Genomic DNA, 19691 nt, shown 5'->3' on the forward strand with positions numbered 1-19691 from the left:
TTAGCGAAAATGGATTTGGGGAGCTCCAAGAGTGTAGTTTGACAGAAAAAGAACATTCCAGGCGATATCCGCATCTTAATGATCTGACTCTCTGCCAGCAAGAGGGACTTGACCAGTGTAATGTGTTTTTAAAGCCCAGTCAAATGATCTTGTCTAATTTCCTGTGATCGTACTAGAGATGGAAAGAGACCTGCTCATTCTCAGTCCTCTTCAGGATCCTGTTGGCTCCTTTGTTTCAACACAAGGCAAGAGTGAGCAGGGGGCAGCTTCGATATTTGCATTGCTATCAATTCAGATCTGGGGTAATTAGTTTTGTCGCCTGATATTTGTGCTCAGGGACATAGGCTATTTGTGGGGGTGCTCCGAAAGGAGGCCGACGAGCGAAATCTAACACCATCTGCAAATAGGTTACTAATGTGAGACACTCCACCAGCCATTATACCTTGTGTTGTGAGGTTTGTTCTCCCAGCAGCTGTTAGTGATTCTACTGATAAAGGAATCACAGGGAGAGGAGGAAGAGAGGTGATGCCCTTCCCTTTTCCCCTCTTTTAGCCTCTTTTGGGTGTCTGAATTCTTTATGCATTAATCACCTGGATGTTTTCCCACTGACATTTCTTCTAAGTTTTTTTGTTTGTTTGGTCATTTAATGGTGGTGCTCACCCAGCCACCTTTCAAATGGAAGAGCATGCATTAATATGGAATCTGTTTGTTCTCAGCTGGGCAGCTGTTCTTGCAAAATCCACTTGAATCCTGATAGATGCAGTCTATCCAAGCTAGTAGCCTTATGGTCTCCATGGAGCACCCAAGTTCATGTTTTTGCCAAGGGTTGGGTGTGTAAGAGCCTGGGTTTTGTGAGCCTTGAGAATAAGAATTTTCTCTTTGACAGAATGCTGTAGTCATTCTAAGAGCTATTGGATATGCTTTGAATTGCTTATAAAAAGTCTGTGGTAAACCTGTTGATACTGTACTCTGTGTGTATTTCCAAAAACATGTATTGTTTGTTTTTTTGGGGGGAGGGTTAACACACATCTATTTTAGAGAATTTGAAAATTTTCCAAGTGCAGAAATAAAAATAGAATGCACCTGTAACAACTAATAACATGGAACATCTTTTTGGTCTTTTGTTCTCTACGTAATTTGTTTTATAAACGTTGACTCATTCCTTCTCACATTTGTTCTTTTTTCCCATTTAATATGTTGTGAGCATTTTCTTTCACTGTGCTATGCCTTAGGGCTTATTGGCATTCTGTCCTCCCCTGAGGGAAATTTAGGCCATTTCCTTTCTTTTTTTTCTTTTTCCTTTTTGCTATTATAAACAATGCTGCCACAAACATCCTTGAAGATAAACCTTTGAGCACATTCATGTGTTTCATTGGGCTATACAGGCAGATAAGGAATTGCTGGGGCAAAAGATAGATACATTTTATATGAGCCGTTTTAAGACTTTTCATACATTTTGGGAAGTGTGTGTTCTAGCCTCATCCTTCTGAACTGGCAAAAGGGCTTTAGAATCATGGTAACCTGGGTTCATATCCCTGCTCTGCCACTTTCTCATTTTGTGATCCTGGCCAGATCACATAATACAGAGCCTTAGTCTTCTCGTCTGCTAAATGGGATGGGTGGAGATGAAAGTGCCTCACCAGACTGTGATGAAGATTCAGTAACTTTGTGGACACGACCAGTTTTGTGATTTATGTTTTGGGGTGTGTCTGGAGTAGCACATGTTCCAGACAATGCTTATGATCGTTGTGACTATTCAGCATCCCCTAGTTCTTTCAGTGTGTGGAGGATGCTTGAGAAACTTCCTGGGATGAAGAGCCAGTCCTTTCCCAGGTCAGTGGAAAGCCAGGCACCTCAGAATCCCAGTGGTTGGGTGGTTCTGAGTCACACCCTGTTTCACAGACTCTTCTGTCTGAAGGATGTTTGTTTGGCTTTGACAGGGAGGGTGTTGCCTGGGGTGGGTTGGTGGGTTAAGTAGGTCTGCTGTCTGGGGCTCAGGTCTTCAGAGAGCCATTCACCCCTGGAGACATCCCACCCCTGGAGACATCCCACAGGGTCCTCTGGAGACATTCTGACATTTGCCGCAAACAATCATGCTTGGCCTGCTGTCATATGCATAGAGTGGATATTGCAGCCTCTGTTTAGAGTGTGTGCTACAGCGCACGGAGAAGGGGACTGGTGAGTCTGCTCTTTACATGGAGAAAAGTGGATGCTGTGGGGGTGTGGGGAAGCCCTTGCCTCTGCCGCCATGCATTTGCCTCCTCTGGACTCAGCCCATCCATGTTTACTGAGTATCTACTCTCTGAAAGGCACTTCGAGAGTATTTCAATCCCCAGATCCCCCATATGGGTGGAGGAACCAAGACTCAATTCAGCTAAATTGAAACTCACACCTAGAGACGCCAGAGCCTCTGTTAGCCCATTTGCATTGCTGTAAAGGAATACCTGAGGCTGAGTAATTTATAAAGAAAAGAGGTTTGGCCGGGCGCGGTGGCTCAAGCCTGTAATCCCAGCACTTTGGGAGGCCGAGGTGGGCGGATCACAAGGTCAGGAGATCGAGACCACAGTGAAACCCCGTCTCTACTAAAAAAAAATACAAAAAATTAGCCGGGCGCGGTGGCGGGTGCCTGTAGTCCCAGCTACTCAGGAGGCTGAGGCAGGAGAATGGCGGGAACCCGGGAGGCGGAGCTTGCAGTGAGCCGAGATCGCGCCACTGCACTCCAGCCTGGGCAACAGCGTGAGACTCCGTCTCAAAAAAAAAAAAAAAAAAAAAGAAAAGAGGTTTATTTGGCTCATGGTTTTGCAAGTTGTAGGAGTATGGCCCCAGCATCTGCTTCCAGTGAGACCTCAGGAAGCTTCCAATCATGGTAGAAGGTGAAGGGGGAGCCAGCATATCTCATGGTGAGAGATGGAGAAAGAGATGGGGAGGGGGTGCCACGCTCCTATAAACAACCAGCTGTCCGTGAACTGAGAGCAAGAACTCCCTCATTCATTACCAAAGGGATGGAGCTGAGCCATTCATAAGGTATCTGCCCCTATGATCAAATGCTTCCCACCAGGCCCCACCGCCAACATTAGGGGTCACATTTCAATATGAGATTTGGAGGGGACACACATCCAAACTCTGTGAGAGCCCTGAGTCATTAAACTGCCCCTTTTACAGAAGATAACGCCAAGGCTCAGTGATGCCCAGTTGCTCGTGGGCAGTCCACGGATGGGATTCAAAGCCCACAGTTCCTGGTGACAAGCTTTGGGTTGGTTCCACTCCCAGCATCTGCCTCTCCAAATCACAAGGCCCCATGCTCAGTTACAGCATCACTGGACAAGTTTTCAGCCAACCTGACATATGCCTGAAAGCGAAAGTCTGCCCCCTTTGTCCCCAATCCTTGAAGTCATCTTTACGGGTGTCTTCTTTCCTTTTTGTACCTTTTCCTTTTTGTACCTTGAATATCCAGACCTGCCTCTGGAGTGAAGGGAACTGCTCTGGAGGCAAGAGACTGGCAGAGCTAACCTCCGTACTGGTTTGCAGATTTCATTGGAAACCCAGTGCATCCATGTGTTTGCCTCTCAGGAGTTGAGCTGTGTTAATGTGGCAAGGCCCTGGACTCGGAGTCCAGAAGGCTGGCTCCTTTTCCCAGTCACCTGGCACGCTGGGCATCCTGGGCTCTTCACTGCCTACCTCCCAGCTTCCATTTCCCCGTTCTGTGATCCCTGAAATCTCTGTCATTCTGTGTAATCCTGGCGATCCTGAGAAAAGTGCTAAAGGAGGAATGACGATGGAGGAGATGATGCCCAGAGGGGCTGGTTTGCTACAGGGGTCCCGCCTGGGGCCTTGCTCCTTACCTCTTACCTGGAGGAAGGTTCATTCCTTGACCAAGCCTCCTGCATGTGGATCCTGGCCAGCCCCGAGCCCTGCCCTTGCTAAGTCATGACCTTGCTCCAGGCTGAGTGCCCACCCGTACCTCAGCCCAGCCCAGCACTAGCCCTGCGTCCAGACCGAGCCAGGCTCAGGCTGTAGATGCACGATCAGGATGAGGATGCGTTTCCTTTCTGCCCTCGGACGCAGGCTGAGCCGGGTCTTTCTTTTTTTTTTTTTTTTTTTTTTTTTTGAGACGGGGTCTTGCTCTGTCGCCCAAGCTGGAGTGCAGTGGCGCGATCCTGGCTCACTGCAAGCTCCGCCTCCTGGGTTCACGCCATTCTCCTGCCCCAGCCTCCCGAGTAGCTGGGACTACAGGCGCCCGCCACCGCACCTGGCTAGTTTTTTGTATTTTTAGTAGAGACAGGGTTTCACCGTGGTCTCGATCTCCTGACCTTGTGATTCGCCCGCCTCGGCCTCCCAAAGTGCTGGGATTACAGGCGTGAGCCACCGCCGGGTCTTTCTTTCACCCCTCACCTGTCTGAAACAATCCCACATCTATCTTCTCACTTTCTTTTTCTGCCTTGCATTCTTGGATCCTTTTCTCCTCTTCTTTCTCTCACTGAAGCGCCCTTTCTCTCTCTCACTGAAGCGTAGGGTAGGGTGGGGGGAGCAGGGAAGTTGGCAGAGAGATAAGATTCATCAATATTTAATTTTTATGGAAATCATGTCCTAGAAATCCCCAAGGGGCTGAAAATTGTTCTGTGTTTTCAGAATCCAGTGATGTTGCTGAAGCGGTGATGTTGTAAATAAAACCACATTACTGTCTGCAGCTCTCCCGTCGCTCTGCAAACACCCGGAAACTTGACAGTTTAATCCACTCAAGGAAGCAAAAAGGTTCGGGTCACTGCTGGGGGCAGCCCATTCTCCAGCCCTGGGATATAAGATTGTGAGGCATCAACGTCAGCGGTGCTGTTACTGCTGGGGAGGGAGACGGAGCCAACGTGCCTTGAGTAGATTTACCATATGCTGGTGAAATTTTTTTTCCTCGGAACAGGAATCCCAGGACAGCAGAGCCCGCTCTGGGCTTTCTGATGTGGGGAAGATTTGCTTAGAGAGAGCGGGCTTTCTTCTCCCTCATGCCTGTGGTGCAGTTAACCCAATGACCAGCAGAAAAATGAGACCCAAGTTAGTTTCCAGCAGCTTCTGGTGTGGTTGGGATTTGGAAGGGACATTCATTTCTTTCTTCATTCGTTCATTCATTCATTCATTCATTCATTCATTTCTTCATCCATCAAACATTTATTGAGCATCTGCCACGTGCAAGGCACTTTTCCAGATTCTGAGAATATAACAAAGCACACAAAAAACACAACAACCCTGCTTATGTTCTTGTGGAAAGAGGCAAACAACCAACCAGGTAAATAAGTAAATTATATAGTATGTTGTATGGTGATCCATGTCGTGGAGGAAAAGGAAGTAGGAATCCTAGATGTTTACTCATGAGAAATGCAAACATTTATGGACTGCAAGGCTTTCACAAGAATGTTTGGAGGAGCATTATTCACAATAGCTAAAAACTGGGAACAGCCCAGATGTCAATCCACAAGTGGATGAATCAACAAACCAGTGCATCCTTGGATGGAATACTACACAGCAATGAAAAAGGAATGATCCACAGACGCAGATAACAACATGGATGGATTTGACAGATATTTTTCTGAATGAAAGAAGCCAGGCACACGAAAACATGTGCTGGGTGATTCTATTTATATGACGTTTTAGTATAGATAAAATGAATCCGTGGCGATAGAAATCTGAAAAGTGGTTGTTCTGGGGAGGGCAGGATGACAGTGAATGGGGAGAGGGGCCTCTGGTGTCACGGATGTGCTGCCTGTCTTGGTTGAATGGTACACCTGGGATCAGAGCATGTCATCAGATAGGTTATTACACAAAACTGGAAAGCATGGTGAGGGAATAGGATGTGTTGGTGATGGTGGGAGGAGTTTGCACCTTGAAAAGGGGGTGGCCGGGGAAGGCCCCATGGAGGAAGCGACTTGAAGGAAGTGCGGGAGAGAGCTATGAGGGTATCTGGGCGAAGGGCATTCCTGGCAGGGGGAGCAGCAAGTGCACAGGCCCTGAGGTGGGATCATGAGTGGAGAAGTCAGGGAACAGCAAGGAAGCTACTGCATTGGTCAGCTTGGCTGCCGTGACAGAGTGCCACAGACTGGGCAGTGTAAACAACAGACGTTTATTTTCTCAGTCTGGAAGCTGAAAGTCTGAGATCAAGGTCTCAGCAGGGTTGGTTTCTTCCGAGACCTCTCTCTTTGGCTTGCAGATGGCAGCCTTCTTACTGTGTCCTTGTGTGCTTGTCCCTTGGTCTGTGTGTTGGCCGTGTCCTAACCTCCTCTTCTCGTAAGGACCTTTGTCATATTGGATTAGAGCCTACCCTGATGGCCTCATTTGAACTTAATTATCTCTGTAATCCCAGCACTTTGGGAGGCCGAGGTGGGCGGATCACCTGAGGTCAGGAGTTCAAGACCAGACTCGCCAACATGGTGAAACCCCGTCTCTAATAAAAATACAAAAATGAGCCAGGCGTGGTGGAGCGTGCCTGTGGTCCTAGCTACTTGGGAAGCTGAGGCAGGAGAATCGCTTGAGCTGGGGAGGCAGAAGTTGCCGTGAGCTGAGATGGTGCCACAGCACTCCAGCCTGAGCGACAGAGTGAGACTCTGTCTCAAAAAGAAAAAAAAAAAAATGATCCTACATCCAAATAAGGTCCCATTCTAAGACCCTGGGGTTAGGACTTCAACATATGAATTTGGGGGACACAGTGCAGCCCATAGCAGCCAGCATGGACAGAGGTGCCTGAGACACAGACCGCCCGCTGTGTGCTGTGGACACCTGCGCTGCTTGTTTCTGTTGTCACTGTGATGAAGGTGTTGGTGTGGAATGAGGCAGGATGAGGGTTTTGTGATAGAGGGTGGATGAAGCTGTAGAGACCGGAGGTGGCAATTCTTCAAGTTGCTTTTCACGAATTCACATCACCGGGGAAACTTGCTTCTAGCAAAGCCAGCAGTGTGGAGATTGAGGGTCAGGACCCAGCTCTTGCTTTCCACAGAAGAGTGGTGTGGCGGCCGTGAGGATGGGTCTAGTTGGAGGTACCACCGAAGTTCGATAGTCCATCGTATACTTACTCACAGCGCAGGTGCCTCCTTGGCTTGAAGAAGGATGAGGCGAGCAGGGGGAGGCTTTCCTGGGGGCTGCTTGGCACCTAGGAGAGCATGCGGCCTGCGCTTACAAGAGCAGCCTGACAGCGGGGGGCAACCTCCAGCAGCATTTCCCCCACCCCCTCCAAAGATACCCGTCCTCTCACCAATGCCCCAGGCCCTGTGTCATCTTCGCTTGCATGGGACTCAGTCTGTTGTCTTTTATGAGTGCCAAAATCCTCAGCTTTACCTAGCCATGCTCAAAAAATGCTATTGATTTTCTTTTTCTTATTTATTTATGAGATTTTTGCTGTGGGCAAAAAATAAAAAGGTTTCTGCAGTATTTCCCTTAGCAGTGAGAAGCTTTCTCCGCCCACTGCCTCCCTCCCTGGCACACACACTCGCAGATTACTCTCTCATCTCTCTACGCTCCCAAAGGCCTAGCATCTCCGACTGTAGGATGCAGAGAGGGAAGAGATGAAAAGGGGCTAGTGCCTGGGGCAGAGCGAGGACTTTCCTATACATGTGGGAGTGGTGGGTGGATATATTTTTGAACAAGACATAGCTGATGCCAAGAGGGTTAAGGAGGTCGAGCATGACCTCTTTCTCCCTGAAAGTACAGCGTGGTGGGCCCAGTGCTAGGCACTTTGGACCCGTCTCATTTAGTCCTCACCATAAACCTACAAGGCAGATTTTATTACTTTTTTCAGTGATGACATTCAAAGAGGTTAGGCACCTTGCTCAAGGGTGCCTGGCAAGTGAGCCGGAATTCACTTTCACACCTTCAGGATGCCAGCCACCAGCTCTCTTCAAGCTGTGGTGCGGCTTCCCCAAAGGGGAACAAGGACCCACTTAAGAGACTGCTGGGAGCTGGGCTGGCCCACAGAGTGAGACGACTCCTCTCTCCTACCCCTGACAGGGCCCCCCTCCATTTTTTAAGAGTCCTCCTTGGGGTGAGCATCTCGGGCGGGAACAAAGTCTGTTCTTCTCCACCCCTTCCGTCTTTGGAAAGATGACTATATGAGAATCTCTGCACCCTGCACTGGGGCATCTGGCATGAGAGGTGGTTTTGGTTTCTTTCCAGGGAGGTGGCTGGCCAAGGAGGGCCGGAGGGAATCTCAGTCCTCTCTCAGGGCTCGAGCTCTGTTCATTAGTGGTGTGACACGTGGAACCCTGGGCAGCCCTGTGCCAGCTGATCTGCCCCGCTCTGTGCCGTGCAGACATCCACTCCTATGGATGCCCCTGCCCAGAGTGCCCTTTCTATCCCTGGCACTCCTGATAAATGCCTTGGAGTCTCAAAAACATGGTTCCAGCTTCTGTCCCCTGCTTTCTTCACGTCACTCACCCCTCAGTCATATTGCTGCTCATACTGTTGACTTGTCAAGGAACCAACCAAGTAGGGCTGTGCTTATAAGAACAAGGGCTACTTGAGCTACTTGAAGCTCACGTCTTGTTGAGCTGTGTATCTCTGGAACTGGGCATGGAGCGTAGTGGTGGAAGGATGGTGGTCATCCCTGTGGATTCTATACAGCTGGCCGTACATCATCCATGTTCATCCCATTCCTGAGCCCTGGGAAGCAGGACCCTCAAATTCACTCAATATGCTTCTCTTCTTATCTTTCCCTGGCAGGAGTTCCCCTTGGCCATTCTCAGGGGCTGGGAATGCTACTGTGCTTACCCTACCCCCCAGTTCAACCTGCGTGATGCCATGGACAGCTCACTATGTGGCCAGGACCCTGAGGCACAGAGGCTGGCAGAATACTGTGAGGTCTACCAGACGCCTGTGCAAGGTGGGTTCTGCGTCCCTGACTGGTAGTGGCATTTGGTCTGGGGGGTGGGGAGAGCTTCCAGGGTTGGGAGATGCCAGTCATGGCCAAGCATAGAGTTATGAGGTATGGCCGGTGTCTGTGTAAACGTCTTGGCATCTTGATGGGTGGTGGAGATAATGGGGAGAGTCAGGTTTCCACCCTCCACAGAGGCTGAATCCTGGACTCACTTTAAAAAACACTGGACCTTTTATCTAAATCTCTCTGGGGATGACAATGGTAAGAGGATGAGCAGAGAGGGACGGGTCCCAGAGAGATAGCAACAGAAAGGTGGTAGGATTGGGAAATATGGGAAGAATGGGATCCCAGGAGCTGCAGGGGCCACTGGTGCCTCCAGGACCTGGGAACCCTCCTTGGTGTGAGCATCAGGTCTGCCCCTATTGACCTTAGGAACTGATGAAAAGAAGAGCAGGTGAAGAGGGATGTTACCACCTTTATCAAGTGCCTACTGTGACCCAGCACGGCCCTGGAGGTTTTGGGGCTTTCCCTTGGTGATTTCATGTGCTCCTTGTAGCACCCCTGGGGATGAGACACAAGAATGACTTGCCTGTCATTAGTCCAGCTCTGGTTTACTGTTGATAGTCCCTGGGTGTGTCACTTTGCTCAGCATAGCCTCAATCCCCTCCCACTTCCCCTGGTAGAATCTGGAATTATCTGTGCTAACTTAGGAGCAAGAGTTTGGCTGTGGTCATAGAGACAGAATGGGAGTCGAGGGTCCCTAGGGTGTCTGATTCCCATCCCACTCCTGCACTGCCGTCTTGGAGGCCTCATCACGGGGCTTCCTCTGACTAGCCACAGACCTGTGCAGCTAAGGTATAGTTGGAAGATCTCTTCCCTGCTTTGGGTCTTGGTTCCCTCATCTATTAAACGGGAGTCTTCGTTCTTTAGTCCCTCTAAGGGAGTTTAGTGGTGAATTGGTGAGTCATAATGGAAGTGAGTAACCAATCCCGTGATGACTTTTGGACTTTCAGACACTCGTTGTACAGACAGGAGGTTCCTGCCTAACAAATCCAAGGTGTTTGTGGCTTTGTCAAGCTTCCCAGGAGCTGGGAACACATGGGCACGGCACCTCATTGAGCACGCCACTGGCTTCTATACAGGGAGCTACTACTTTGATGGAACCCTCTACAACAAAGGTAAGTCAAAGCTACAGAGGACAATGGAAGGCAGCTCCCAGTGACCAAACTGTCACCTTCCCACGCAAGCTTCTCAGGGCACTAGAGCAGTGCATCTCAAACTTGAGTGTACATAAGAACCACCTGTAGGTGGAGCCACTGTGTGCCATACTCACCCTTCAGGGACTGAAGACCAGCCTGCCTGGTGGTCCCCATCCACAGCAAAGTTACACCATTGTATCCACGAACACTCACAATCTAGGCCACTGAGGCAGTTGCAGACACCACTGATATTGATTACAGACAAGGAAATGACACTGAGACTACACTACTCCCCCACCCAGAACCAAAACCTAAGCATGCTACCCAACCCATGCTATAGGATACATCTACTAGAAAAAGTCTTTTCCTATGAAAGCTCCTCCGTAAAATTGGAAGAGGTGACTGTCCCCCCAGATGTGCAGATATCAATGCAGTCACACAAGAAACGTGAAAGAGCAAGGAGGCCAGGCGCAGTGGCTCACGCCTGTAATCCCAGCACTTTGGGAGGCTGAGGTGGGTGGATCACCTGAGGTTGGGAGTTTGAGACCAGCCTGACCGATATGGTGAAACCCATTTCTACTAAAAATACAAACATTAGCCGGGCATGGTGGCGGGCGCCTATAGTCCCAGCTACTCAGGAGGCTGAGGCAGGAGAATTGCTTGAACCTGAGAGGCGGAGGTTGCAGTGAGCCAAGATCACGCCACTGCACTCCAGCCTGGGCAACAGAGCGACACTCCGTCTCAAAAAAAAAAAAAAAAAAAAAAGAGCAAGGACAGAACATGACATAATTCTCTAGTAACAGACCTAAAAGAAAATGAAATGTATGAAATACCTGAAAAGTAATTTAAAATAATGATTTTAAGGAAATTCAGCATGATACAAGAGAATACAAATAGAGAATTCAATGAAATTAGGAAAACGTTTTATGATCCGAATGAGAAATTCAATAGAAATAGATATCATAAAAACAACCAAACGAATCTGTTAGCTGAATAATTAAAATGAATTTTTAATGAATGAAATTAATGATCTAGTCTGTCACCAGAGCTCTCAACTGTGTTTTTAATTTTATACCAAAACCTATGGGATACAGCAAAAGAAGTTCTAAGATGGAAGTTTATAGTAATAAATGCCTACGTCAAAATAGTAGAAAAATTTTAAATAAGCAACCTAATGACATACCTCAAAGAGCTAGGAAAGCGAGAACAAACCAAACCCAAAAGTACTGCAGGGAAAGAAATGATGAAGATCAGAGCAGAAATAAATGATAAAATTCGACGTCCCTTTATGGCAAAAACAATCAACAAATTAGATAGAGACGGAATGTACCTCAACACAATGAAGGCCAATGTGTGAAAAACCCAAAGCTAGTATCATACCAAATGAAGAAAGGGTTGAAAACCTTTACTCTAAGAACTGAAACAAGACAAGGATGCCCGCTTTCACGATGTCTATTCAGCCTAGTAATGGAAGTCTTATGCAGCAATTAGGCAAGAAAAAGAAACAAAGCGCATCCAAATTGGAAAGGAAGAAGTCCACTTGTCCCTGTTTGCAGATGGCCTGATCTTACATATAGAAATGCCTAAAGGTGTCACCAAGAAACCCTTAGAACCGATAAATGAATTCAGTAAAGTTACAGGATACAAAATCAATATACAAAAATCAGTAGCATTTCCATATACCAATCGTGAACTACTGAAAAAGAAATCAAGAAAGCAGTGCCATTTAGATAGCTATGAAAAAATACCTATGAATAAATTTAATAAAAGAGATGAAAGACCTCTGCAAAGAAAACTCTACAACACTTAAGAAATTGAAGAGAACACACAAAAAATGGAAAGACATCCCACATTTATGGATTGGAAGAATTAATATTGGGAAAATGACCATACTAGCAAAAGCAATCAACAGATCCAATATAATCCCTATCAAAACACCAATGGCATTCTTCATGGAAACAGAAAGAAACAATTCTAAAATTTGTATGGAACTGCAAAAGACCCTGAATAGCCAAGGCAACTCTGAGCAAAAAGAACAAAGCTGGAGGCATCACACTGCTGACTTGAAAATATGTTACAAAGCTTTAGTGACAAAAAACAGCATGGTACTGCTATAAAAACAGATGCATAGAACAAAATAGAGAACCCAGAAATAAATCCATGCATTTACAGCCAACTCATTTTTGACAGAGAAGCCAAGAACATACATTTGGAAAAGGACAGTCTCTTCAATAAATGGTGTTGGGAAGACTGGATAACCATATGCAGAAGACTGAGGCTGTACAAATGGTGTTGGGAAGACTGGATACCCATATGCAGAAGACTGAGGCTGTACAAATGGTGTTGGGAAGACTGGATAACCATATGCAGAAGACTGAGGCTGTACAAATGGTGTTGGGAAGACTGGATAACCGTATGCAGAAGACTGAGGCTGTACAAATGGTGTTGGGAAGACTGGATACCCGTATGCAGAAGACTGAGGCTGTACAAATGGTGTTGGGAAGACTGGATACCCGTATGCAGAAGACTGAGGCTGTACAAATGGTGTTGGGAAGACTGGATACCCGTATGCAGAAGACTGAGGCTGTACAAATGGTGTTGGGAAGACTGGATACCCGTATGCAGAAGACTGAGGCTGTACAAATGGTGTTGGGAAGACTGGATAACCATGTGCAGAAGACTGAGGCTGTACAAATGGTGTTGGGAAGACTGGATAACCGTATGCAGAAGACTGAGGCTGTACAAATGGTGTTGGGAAGACTGGATAACCGTATGCAGAAGACTGAGGCTGTACAAATGGTGTTGGGAAGACTGGATACCCATATGCAGAAGACTGAGGCTGTACAAATGGTGTTGGGAAGACTGGATACCCGTATGCAGAAGACTGAAGCTATACCCCTCTCTCTCTCCTTATGCAAAAATCAACTCAAAATGAAGACTTACTTAAATATAAGACCCAAATCTATTAAACTACTAGAAGAAAACAGGGAATATTTCAGGACATTGGTCTGGGCAAAGATGTTTTTGCTTTTGAGATAGGACCTCAAAAGCACAGACAAGAAAAGCAAAATTAGACACATGGGATGATGTCAAATGGAAAAACTTCTGCACAACAAAGGAAACAATCAACAGAGTGAAGAGACAGCCTGCAGGATGGGAGAAAATACTGGCAAACCATTCACCCAACAAGGGCTTAATAACCAGAATATATAAGGAACTCAACAACAAAAACACCAAAAGCGTCTGATTTAAAAATTGACAGATGATATAACATTTATCAAAAGAAGACACACAAATGGTCAACAGTATATGAAAAAAATGCTCAATGTCACTAATTACCAGGGAAATGCAAATCCGAACCACAATGAGATATCATCTCACCCCAGTTAGAATGGCTACTATCAAAAAGACAGAAAATAACAAGTGCTGGCGAGGATGTGGAGAAAAGAGAACTCTTATACACAGTTGATGGGAATGTAAACTAGTACAGCTGTTATGGAAAACAATATGGGGGCTCCTCAAAAAAAAATAGAATTGCCATATATATGATCCAGCAATCCCACTGCTGGGTATATATTCAAGGGAAAGGAAATCAGTATGTTGAAGAGGTATCTGTACTCTCATGCTTATTGCAGCACCATACACAATAGCCACGGTATGGAATCAACCTTAGTATCCATTAATAGGTGAATTTTTAAAATGTGGTACATATACACAATGGCTAGTTAGCCATAAAAAAAGAATTAAGTGCTCTAATTCATGGCAACATGAATGAGCCTAAGGGACATTGTGTTAAGTGAAATAAGCCAGGCACAGAAAGATAAATACCACATGCTCTCATGCATATGTCAAAGCTTAAAAAGTTGATCTCACTGACATGGAGAGTAGAATAGTGGTCACTAGAGGCTGGGAAGGGTAGGAGGGAGGGCAGGATAGGGAGAGGTTGGTTAATGGATACAAAATTACAGCTAGATATGCGGAATAAGTTCTAGTGTTTTATAGCGCTGTAGGGTGACTACAGTTGACAATAATTGATTGTGTGTTTTCAGGTAGCCAGAAGAGAGGATTTTGAATGTTTCCAGCTCAAAGAAATGATAAATGTTTGAGGTGATGGAAGTCCTAATTACTTTGATTTGATTATTCAACATTTTATACATGCATTGAAATATCACATTGCACCCCATAAAGAAGGTGTACATTTATCATGTGTCTGTTTAAAATAATAATAAAAATATTTATTTTTATTTTATTTTACTTTAAGTTCTGGGATACACGTGCAGAATGTGCAGGTTTGTTACATAGGTATACGTGTGCCATGGTGGTTGGCTGCACCTATCAACCCGTCATCTAGGTTTTAAGCCCCGCATGCATTAGGCATTTGTCCTAATGCTCTCCCTCCCCTTGTCCCACACCCCCAACAGGCCCTGGTGTGTGATGTTCCCCTCCCTGTGTCCATGTGTCCTCATTGTTCAATTCCCACTTGTGAATGGGAACATGTGGTGTTTGGTTTACTGTTCCTGTGTTAGTTTGCTGAGAATGATGGCTCCCAGCTTCATCCATGTCCTTGCAAAGGACATGAACTCATTCTTTTTTAATAAAAATATTTTTAAGTAAAAAAAAGAATCACCTGGAGGGCTTTTTAAAACTTAGGTTCCTGGCCCACACGCCTGACAGTCTGATTCAGGTGGTCTGAGGTGGGGCCTAGGAATTTTTATTTCTAACAAGCTCCCAGGTGATCCTGATGAAGGCAGTCCTAGGACCCCATTTAGAGTGGAACTTCATGAGATCATGCCTATTCTGGATTCAAAGGGAAAGACTAGCAGCTTGAATATTCTCTCTATAAACATTTCTTGAATTTTCCTTAATTTTTAGAACCCTCAATAATTAGGGGTGAAACTGATTTAATCTGCTCATTCCTTTTTTGAGGCAAGAAATAGTTCATCAAAATGTAATAAAAAAGTCTAAAAATCTTTTAAGAGTTTTGATTTGTGATCTTTCCCTTGTAGAAATAAGAGAAATTAAGTTAAATGACTGAAGTCTGTGTTTTGTTTAAGAATGAAAAACCTCAGACAAGTCCATTGGCATAAAATTTGGCAAAATCTATTAAAATGTATTTCTCTGTTGTCAAGCATTGCAACATTTTCTCCGGGTTTCTTTCTTGCTTTCTTTCTTCCTTTTTTTTTTTTTTTTTTTTTTTAAGATAGAGTCTCACTCTTACTCTGTCGCCCAGGATGGAGTGCAGTGGCACGATCTCAACTCGCTGCAACCTCCGCCTCTCGGGTTTAAGTGGTTCTCCTGTCTCAGCCTCCTGAGTAGCTAGAACTGCAGGCACCCACCACCGCGCCCAGCTAATTTTTGTATTTTAGTAGAGACGGGGGGTTTCACCATGTTGGCCAGGCTAGTCTCAAATTCCTGACCTCAAGTGATCTGCCTGCCTTGCCCTCCTAAAGTGCTGGGATTATAGGCGCGAGCCACCATGCCCGGCCCATTTTCTCTGGATTTCTTAATCAGAGTTTGGTTTAGGAAAGTTGATGCTGTCAGTGACGTCCTAGAGAAACAGAAACTTCCTGAGCTTGGCATTGGCTTCTGGAATCACTCATAACAATCTTGGTTCTGAGAAAAAGCTATCATTGTCCATATAACCCAGCCTCATCGTCCCCGGGAGCCTCGAGTGTTACAGGTGCCTTCAGGTGAGGGAGGAAGTGGTCACATGAGCACATGGCCCCATCCACTCTGGCTTAGTCCCCTGGGACTCACCCACTGTGCCCAAGCTGCAGTTACCCACCTTGTTCATCTCCAAGACCCTCACCTTATTCAAGCAGCTGGCTGTTTTGGTCTCCATATAGTAAGTGGCCCAATGACTGGTATTGACAGCTGTAGAGGTTGGGTTGACACTGCCTCAGAAATGCTTTAGAGATACCTCACACACATCTTTGAGCCTTACAGCACCATTAGATGTAGCCAGTGGCCTCAGAGCACTGACAGAGTGATAACACACACACACACACACACGCACAATTCACAGAGCATCACCAATGCCCAACCGCCAAATCTATTGTGGTAGGTCGAATGTGGTCTGCGCTGCAAGGCAGAATAGCTGTTGTTGGAAGAGGCCGAGGCAGTATGGAAGGCACCCTGGGTCTCAGGGTTGTTAAAGACCAGATCTCAAGTTTATTCATTCCAGTTTGACTCTTCCTTTCATAGCATTTTCCAGCTGTTTGACAGAATGAATCAAAGCGAGGCCTTCTGGTGTTTGGCCTATGGCAGAGATGAGTTTGAAGCTTCAATGGGTAAACCCGGACTTCCAGATTCAAAAGAGACTTGCATTTTCCAGGCATCAAAGCATCCCTCAGTGCTCACTGCAATACAAATGCCTTCCAGCCGTTCCTGCAGAGGAGCAGGTGGTAGGACTCCTTTTGTTTCCAAGAGCCCAAGAGAAGCGCATGAGCACTTAGGGAACATGTCTCAGAGCTGGGTGCGTGGGCTATGTGGGGTGTGGCCAGGAGACTAGTTTCAGGAGACCTCTTCCCAGGAAGACTTCTAGAACATCCCACTATTTGGAACCCCTGCTCTTTGTTTCCATAAACCCCTATAGCCTGCACTTAGGCTATTTCCTCTACTAGAACATAAGCTTAAAGACAAGGTCTGAGGCTTAATCCTCTGTCCCCGAAATAAAGTCTAACACAGCGAACACACAATAACCTTCATTGAGAAATGTGTGACTCTGGATGAATGGGTGGAGTCTGGCCTTCTCTGCCAGTAGTCATTCAGGTTCTGAGTGCCCAGGACTATAGTAAGGGACCAAGGAAAGAGAGGGCCCCAGATAGGCTGATGAATGGGAACAAGTCTCCATTCATAGAAACTGGGCCCTGGGTCCTCAGGGCCAGGCTCAAGCACTGTGGATGAGGCTTTGACCAGACCTGCTCTGGGGCAAGGCTGGGCCCTGTCATAGGACCACGGCATCAGGTCAGAGGGTGGATCTACACCTGCTCACAGCCATTGAACCTGTAAGTCAGGATCCTGCCCCGACTGTGGAAAGGTGAGAGGAAGCTGGGGGCCTCACAGGGACACACAGTGGCCTGTGGAGAGAGCCCTGGTGCTGTTTTCATGGTGCTGTGTGATCTTGGGCAAGTCCTCTGCTCACTCTGTGCCTCAGTCTGTTCATTCAGCTATGTTTGCAGCTATGGTTCAATCAAAGGTTGTCTGTGATGCTTGCGTAAAATGATCTCTATGAAGACGCCCAAAATATATGCGTGCATCTGCAATGACAGGTCCTCTGCCTCCTGACTCCTGGAGGTCTTCAGGGAATACCTCATCTCATTTCTGTTGCAGATGCCATCTTTCCCCACTGTTAGACAATTCCTGTTGTCACTTCCCCTTGGAAAGGGTCACTCCTGTGGAAGCTGTTCCTGTCACCATTCATAGGTCCTCTCAGTGCCCTCTGTGCCTTCCATGGGGCCTCTCTTATGCCCCTGATGCCGGCTTTCCCCAACCTGTCTGCTGCTGTGGTAGGGGGCTCCATGGACACCATCCTCCACAGAGACCCTCTCATTTTTCCCTGCAGGGTTCAAGGGCGAAAAGGACCACTGGCGGAGCCGACGCACCATCTGTGTCAAAACTCATGAGAGTGGCAGGAGGGAGATTGAGATGTTTGATTCAGCCATCCTGCTGATCCGGAACCCATACAGGTCCCTGGTGGCAGAATTCAACAGGAAATGTGCCGGGCACCTGGGGTATGCAGCTGACCGCAACTGGAAGAGCAAAGGTAATCAGGGACCTTGTGGTGGGGGTGGGAGGCTTGTCAGTACAGGCAGGATGCCCATCAGGATGCAGGATCAGTATACACAGGTAGGCACTGCAGGATGCAGGATCAGTATACACAGGCACTGCAGGATGCAGGATCAGTATACACAGGTAGGCACTCAAACCCCATCCTGCTAGGGACTTAGTGCTGCTCTTAAGCTCACCTCCTCCCCTTGCCCCCCATGCCTGCTGAGGTCCATATGTCAAGGCATTTTACTTAGATGCCAGCTTGATTACCAAGAATCTTCTCCACCTCTATGAGTGCATAGTAGGGTGATATGCACCCCTTTGCATCTCTGCTTCTGCTCAGGAGCTCATGCGGGGCTGGGAGAAGAGCATGTGGGCTGCACATGGACCTGCTTTGCACCCTTCTGTGTCTTTGGCACCAGGTTTCTCCTTTATAAAATGAGACCTGTGCCTCATGGGGCATTCAAGGAGCAGTGGAGTTCATACAGGGCTGGGAGAAGAGCACATGGGCTGCATATGGCCCTGCTTTGCACCTTCCTCTGTGTTCAGCACCAGGTTCCTCCTTTATAGAATGAGACCTGCACCTCGTGGGGCATTCAGGGAGCAGTGAGATGATGTGCCTGCCTGGTCTCTGGTCAGAGCTCAGCATGTTAATTCCCTCCTAAGCTGCCTCTCGCTGACTCTTCACAGTGTCTGGTCGGGGAATCACATCAGCCCACATTCCAGATGAGTCCAGAGAACACGGCTGTGGGACTTGGTCTTGGTGGTGGGCAGCAGAGCTGGGACTCACACCCAATGTCTTAGTTAGCTCTGGCTACCGTAACAAAACACCACAAAACTGGGGAATGGGGTAAGGGAGTGGTGCTTAAGCAACAGACATTTATTTCTCACAGTCTTAGAGGCTGGGAAGTCCAAGATCCAAGTGCTGGCTAATTCCATTCCCAGGAAGGGCCTGTCTCCAGGCTTGGAGACGGCTGCTCACTGTGTCCTCACATGTCCCCAAAAGCTCTCTGGTGTCTCTTCTGATAAAGGCACTAATTCCATCACAAGGGCCCCACCCTCATGACCACATCTGACTCTAATCACCTCCCAAAGCCCCCATCCCTAATACCATGATATGGTGGGTTAGGACTCCATGAATTTGGGGGGCATACAAGCCTTTTGTGCCCCAACATCCAGAGTGTCTGATTCTGGGTCAGATTGGCCTGTTCCCCACTGCAGCTTTATTCATGGAATCAGTCCTCTGACTCACACTTGCTGAAGTCCTCCTGGGTGCCAGGCATGGGGCAAGGTACCAGAAGCCCAGGCTAATGGGGTCAGGATCTCTGCCCTCAAGACACGCACAGCTGAGCCTTTGGGTGGTGACAAATAGAGTCTGGGTGGTAAGTAATGAGAAATGAAGTCGGTCAGAAACAAAGCAGTCTCCAGGCAGGGTGGGATGAGAGGGATAGTCACAGGGGCCCATGGCCAGGCAGGCTTGCACTCCTTTCTGCTTGTTACTGGATCAACCGGTGGGTGGCCTCTGCTGGCCTCTAGTCTTCCCCGTCCCCCATCATCCTCTACCTAGACAGCCCCTGACAGTCAGGCAGGCTGATCTCTGATGCCTCCTCTGCCTCTTATGAGCTGTATAACTCCGGGAAAGCTGCTTACCTTGTCTTCTGAGCCTGTTTTCTCATCTTAAAAATAAGGATAGGCCCTGTCTCCTAGGGTCATTGTGAAGATTAGAGAAAGCAAACGCTTCACACAGCATTTGAGGTGTGTTAATAGCCCAATTATGGAAACTTTTTATTGAGATGATTTCTGATATTTGGACCCTGCACACCCCTCCCCAAAAATTAATTTCTTAATTTTCTGGAAAAGAAAGCTCATGAAGT

The 19691-nt window shown here is 47.2% G+C and overlaps 1 protein-coding gene across 11 annotated transcripts in view; it reads left to right on the plus strand.

Annotated features, from left to right (window-relative positions):
- Positions 1-19691, plus strand: part of LOC105472700 (WSC domain containing 1) — a 515974-nt gene that overhangs the window by 491814 nt on the left and 4469 nt on the right. For all 11 annotated transcript variants that reach the window (XM_071082227.1, XM_071082226.1, XM_071082225.1 and 8 more), the window contains 3 exons: positions 8695-8854; positions 9862-10026; positions 17612-17812. In XM_071082227.1, the coding sequence (XP_070938328.1) occupies positions 8695-8854; positions 9862-10026; positions 17612-17812 (526 nt within the window). The remainder of the gene's footprint in view (positions 1-8694; positions 8855-9861; positions 10027-17611; positions 17813-19691) is intronic.

Source organism: Macaca nemestrina, chromosome 17 (assembly GCF_043159975.1).
Source record: "Macaca nemestrina isolate mMacNem1 chromosome 17, mMacNem.hap1, whole genome shotgun sequence".
Classification (NCBI taxonomy): Eukaryota; Metazoa; Chordata; class Mammalia; order Primates; family Cercopithecidae; genus Macaca; species Macaca nemestrina.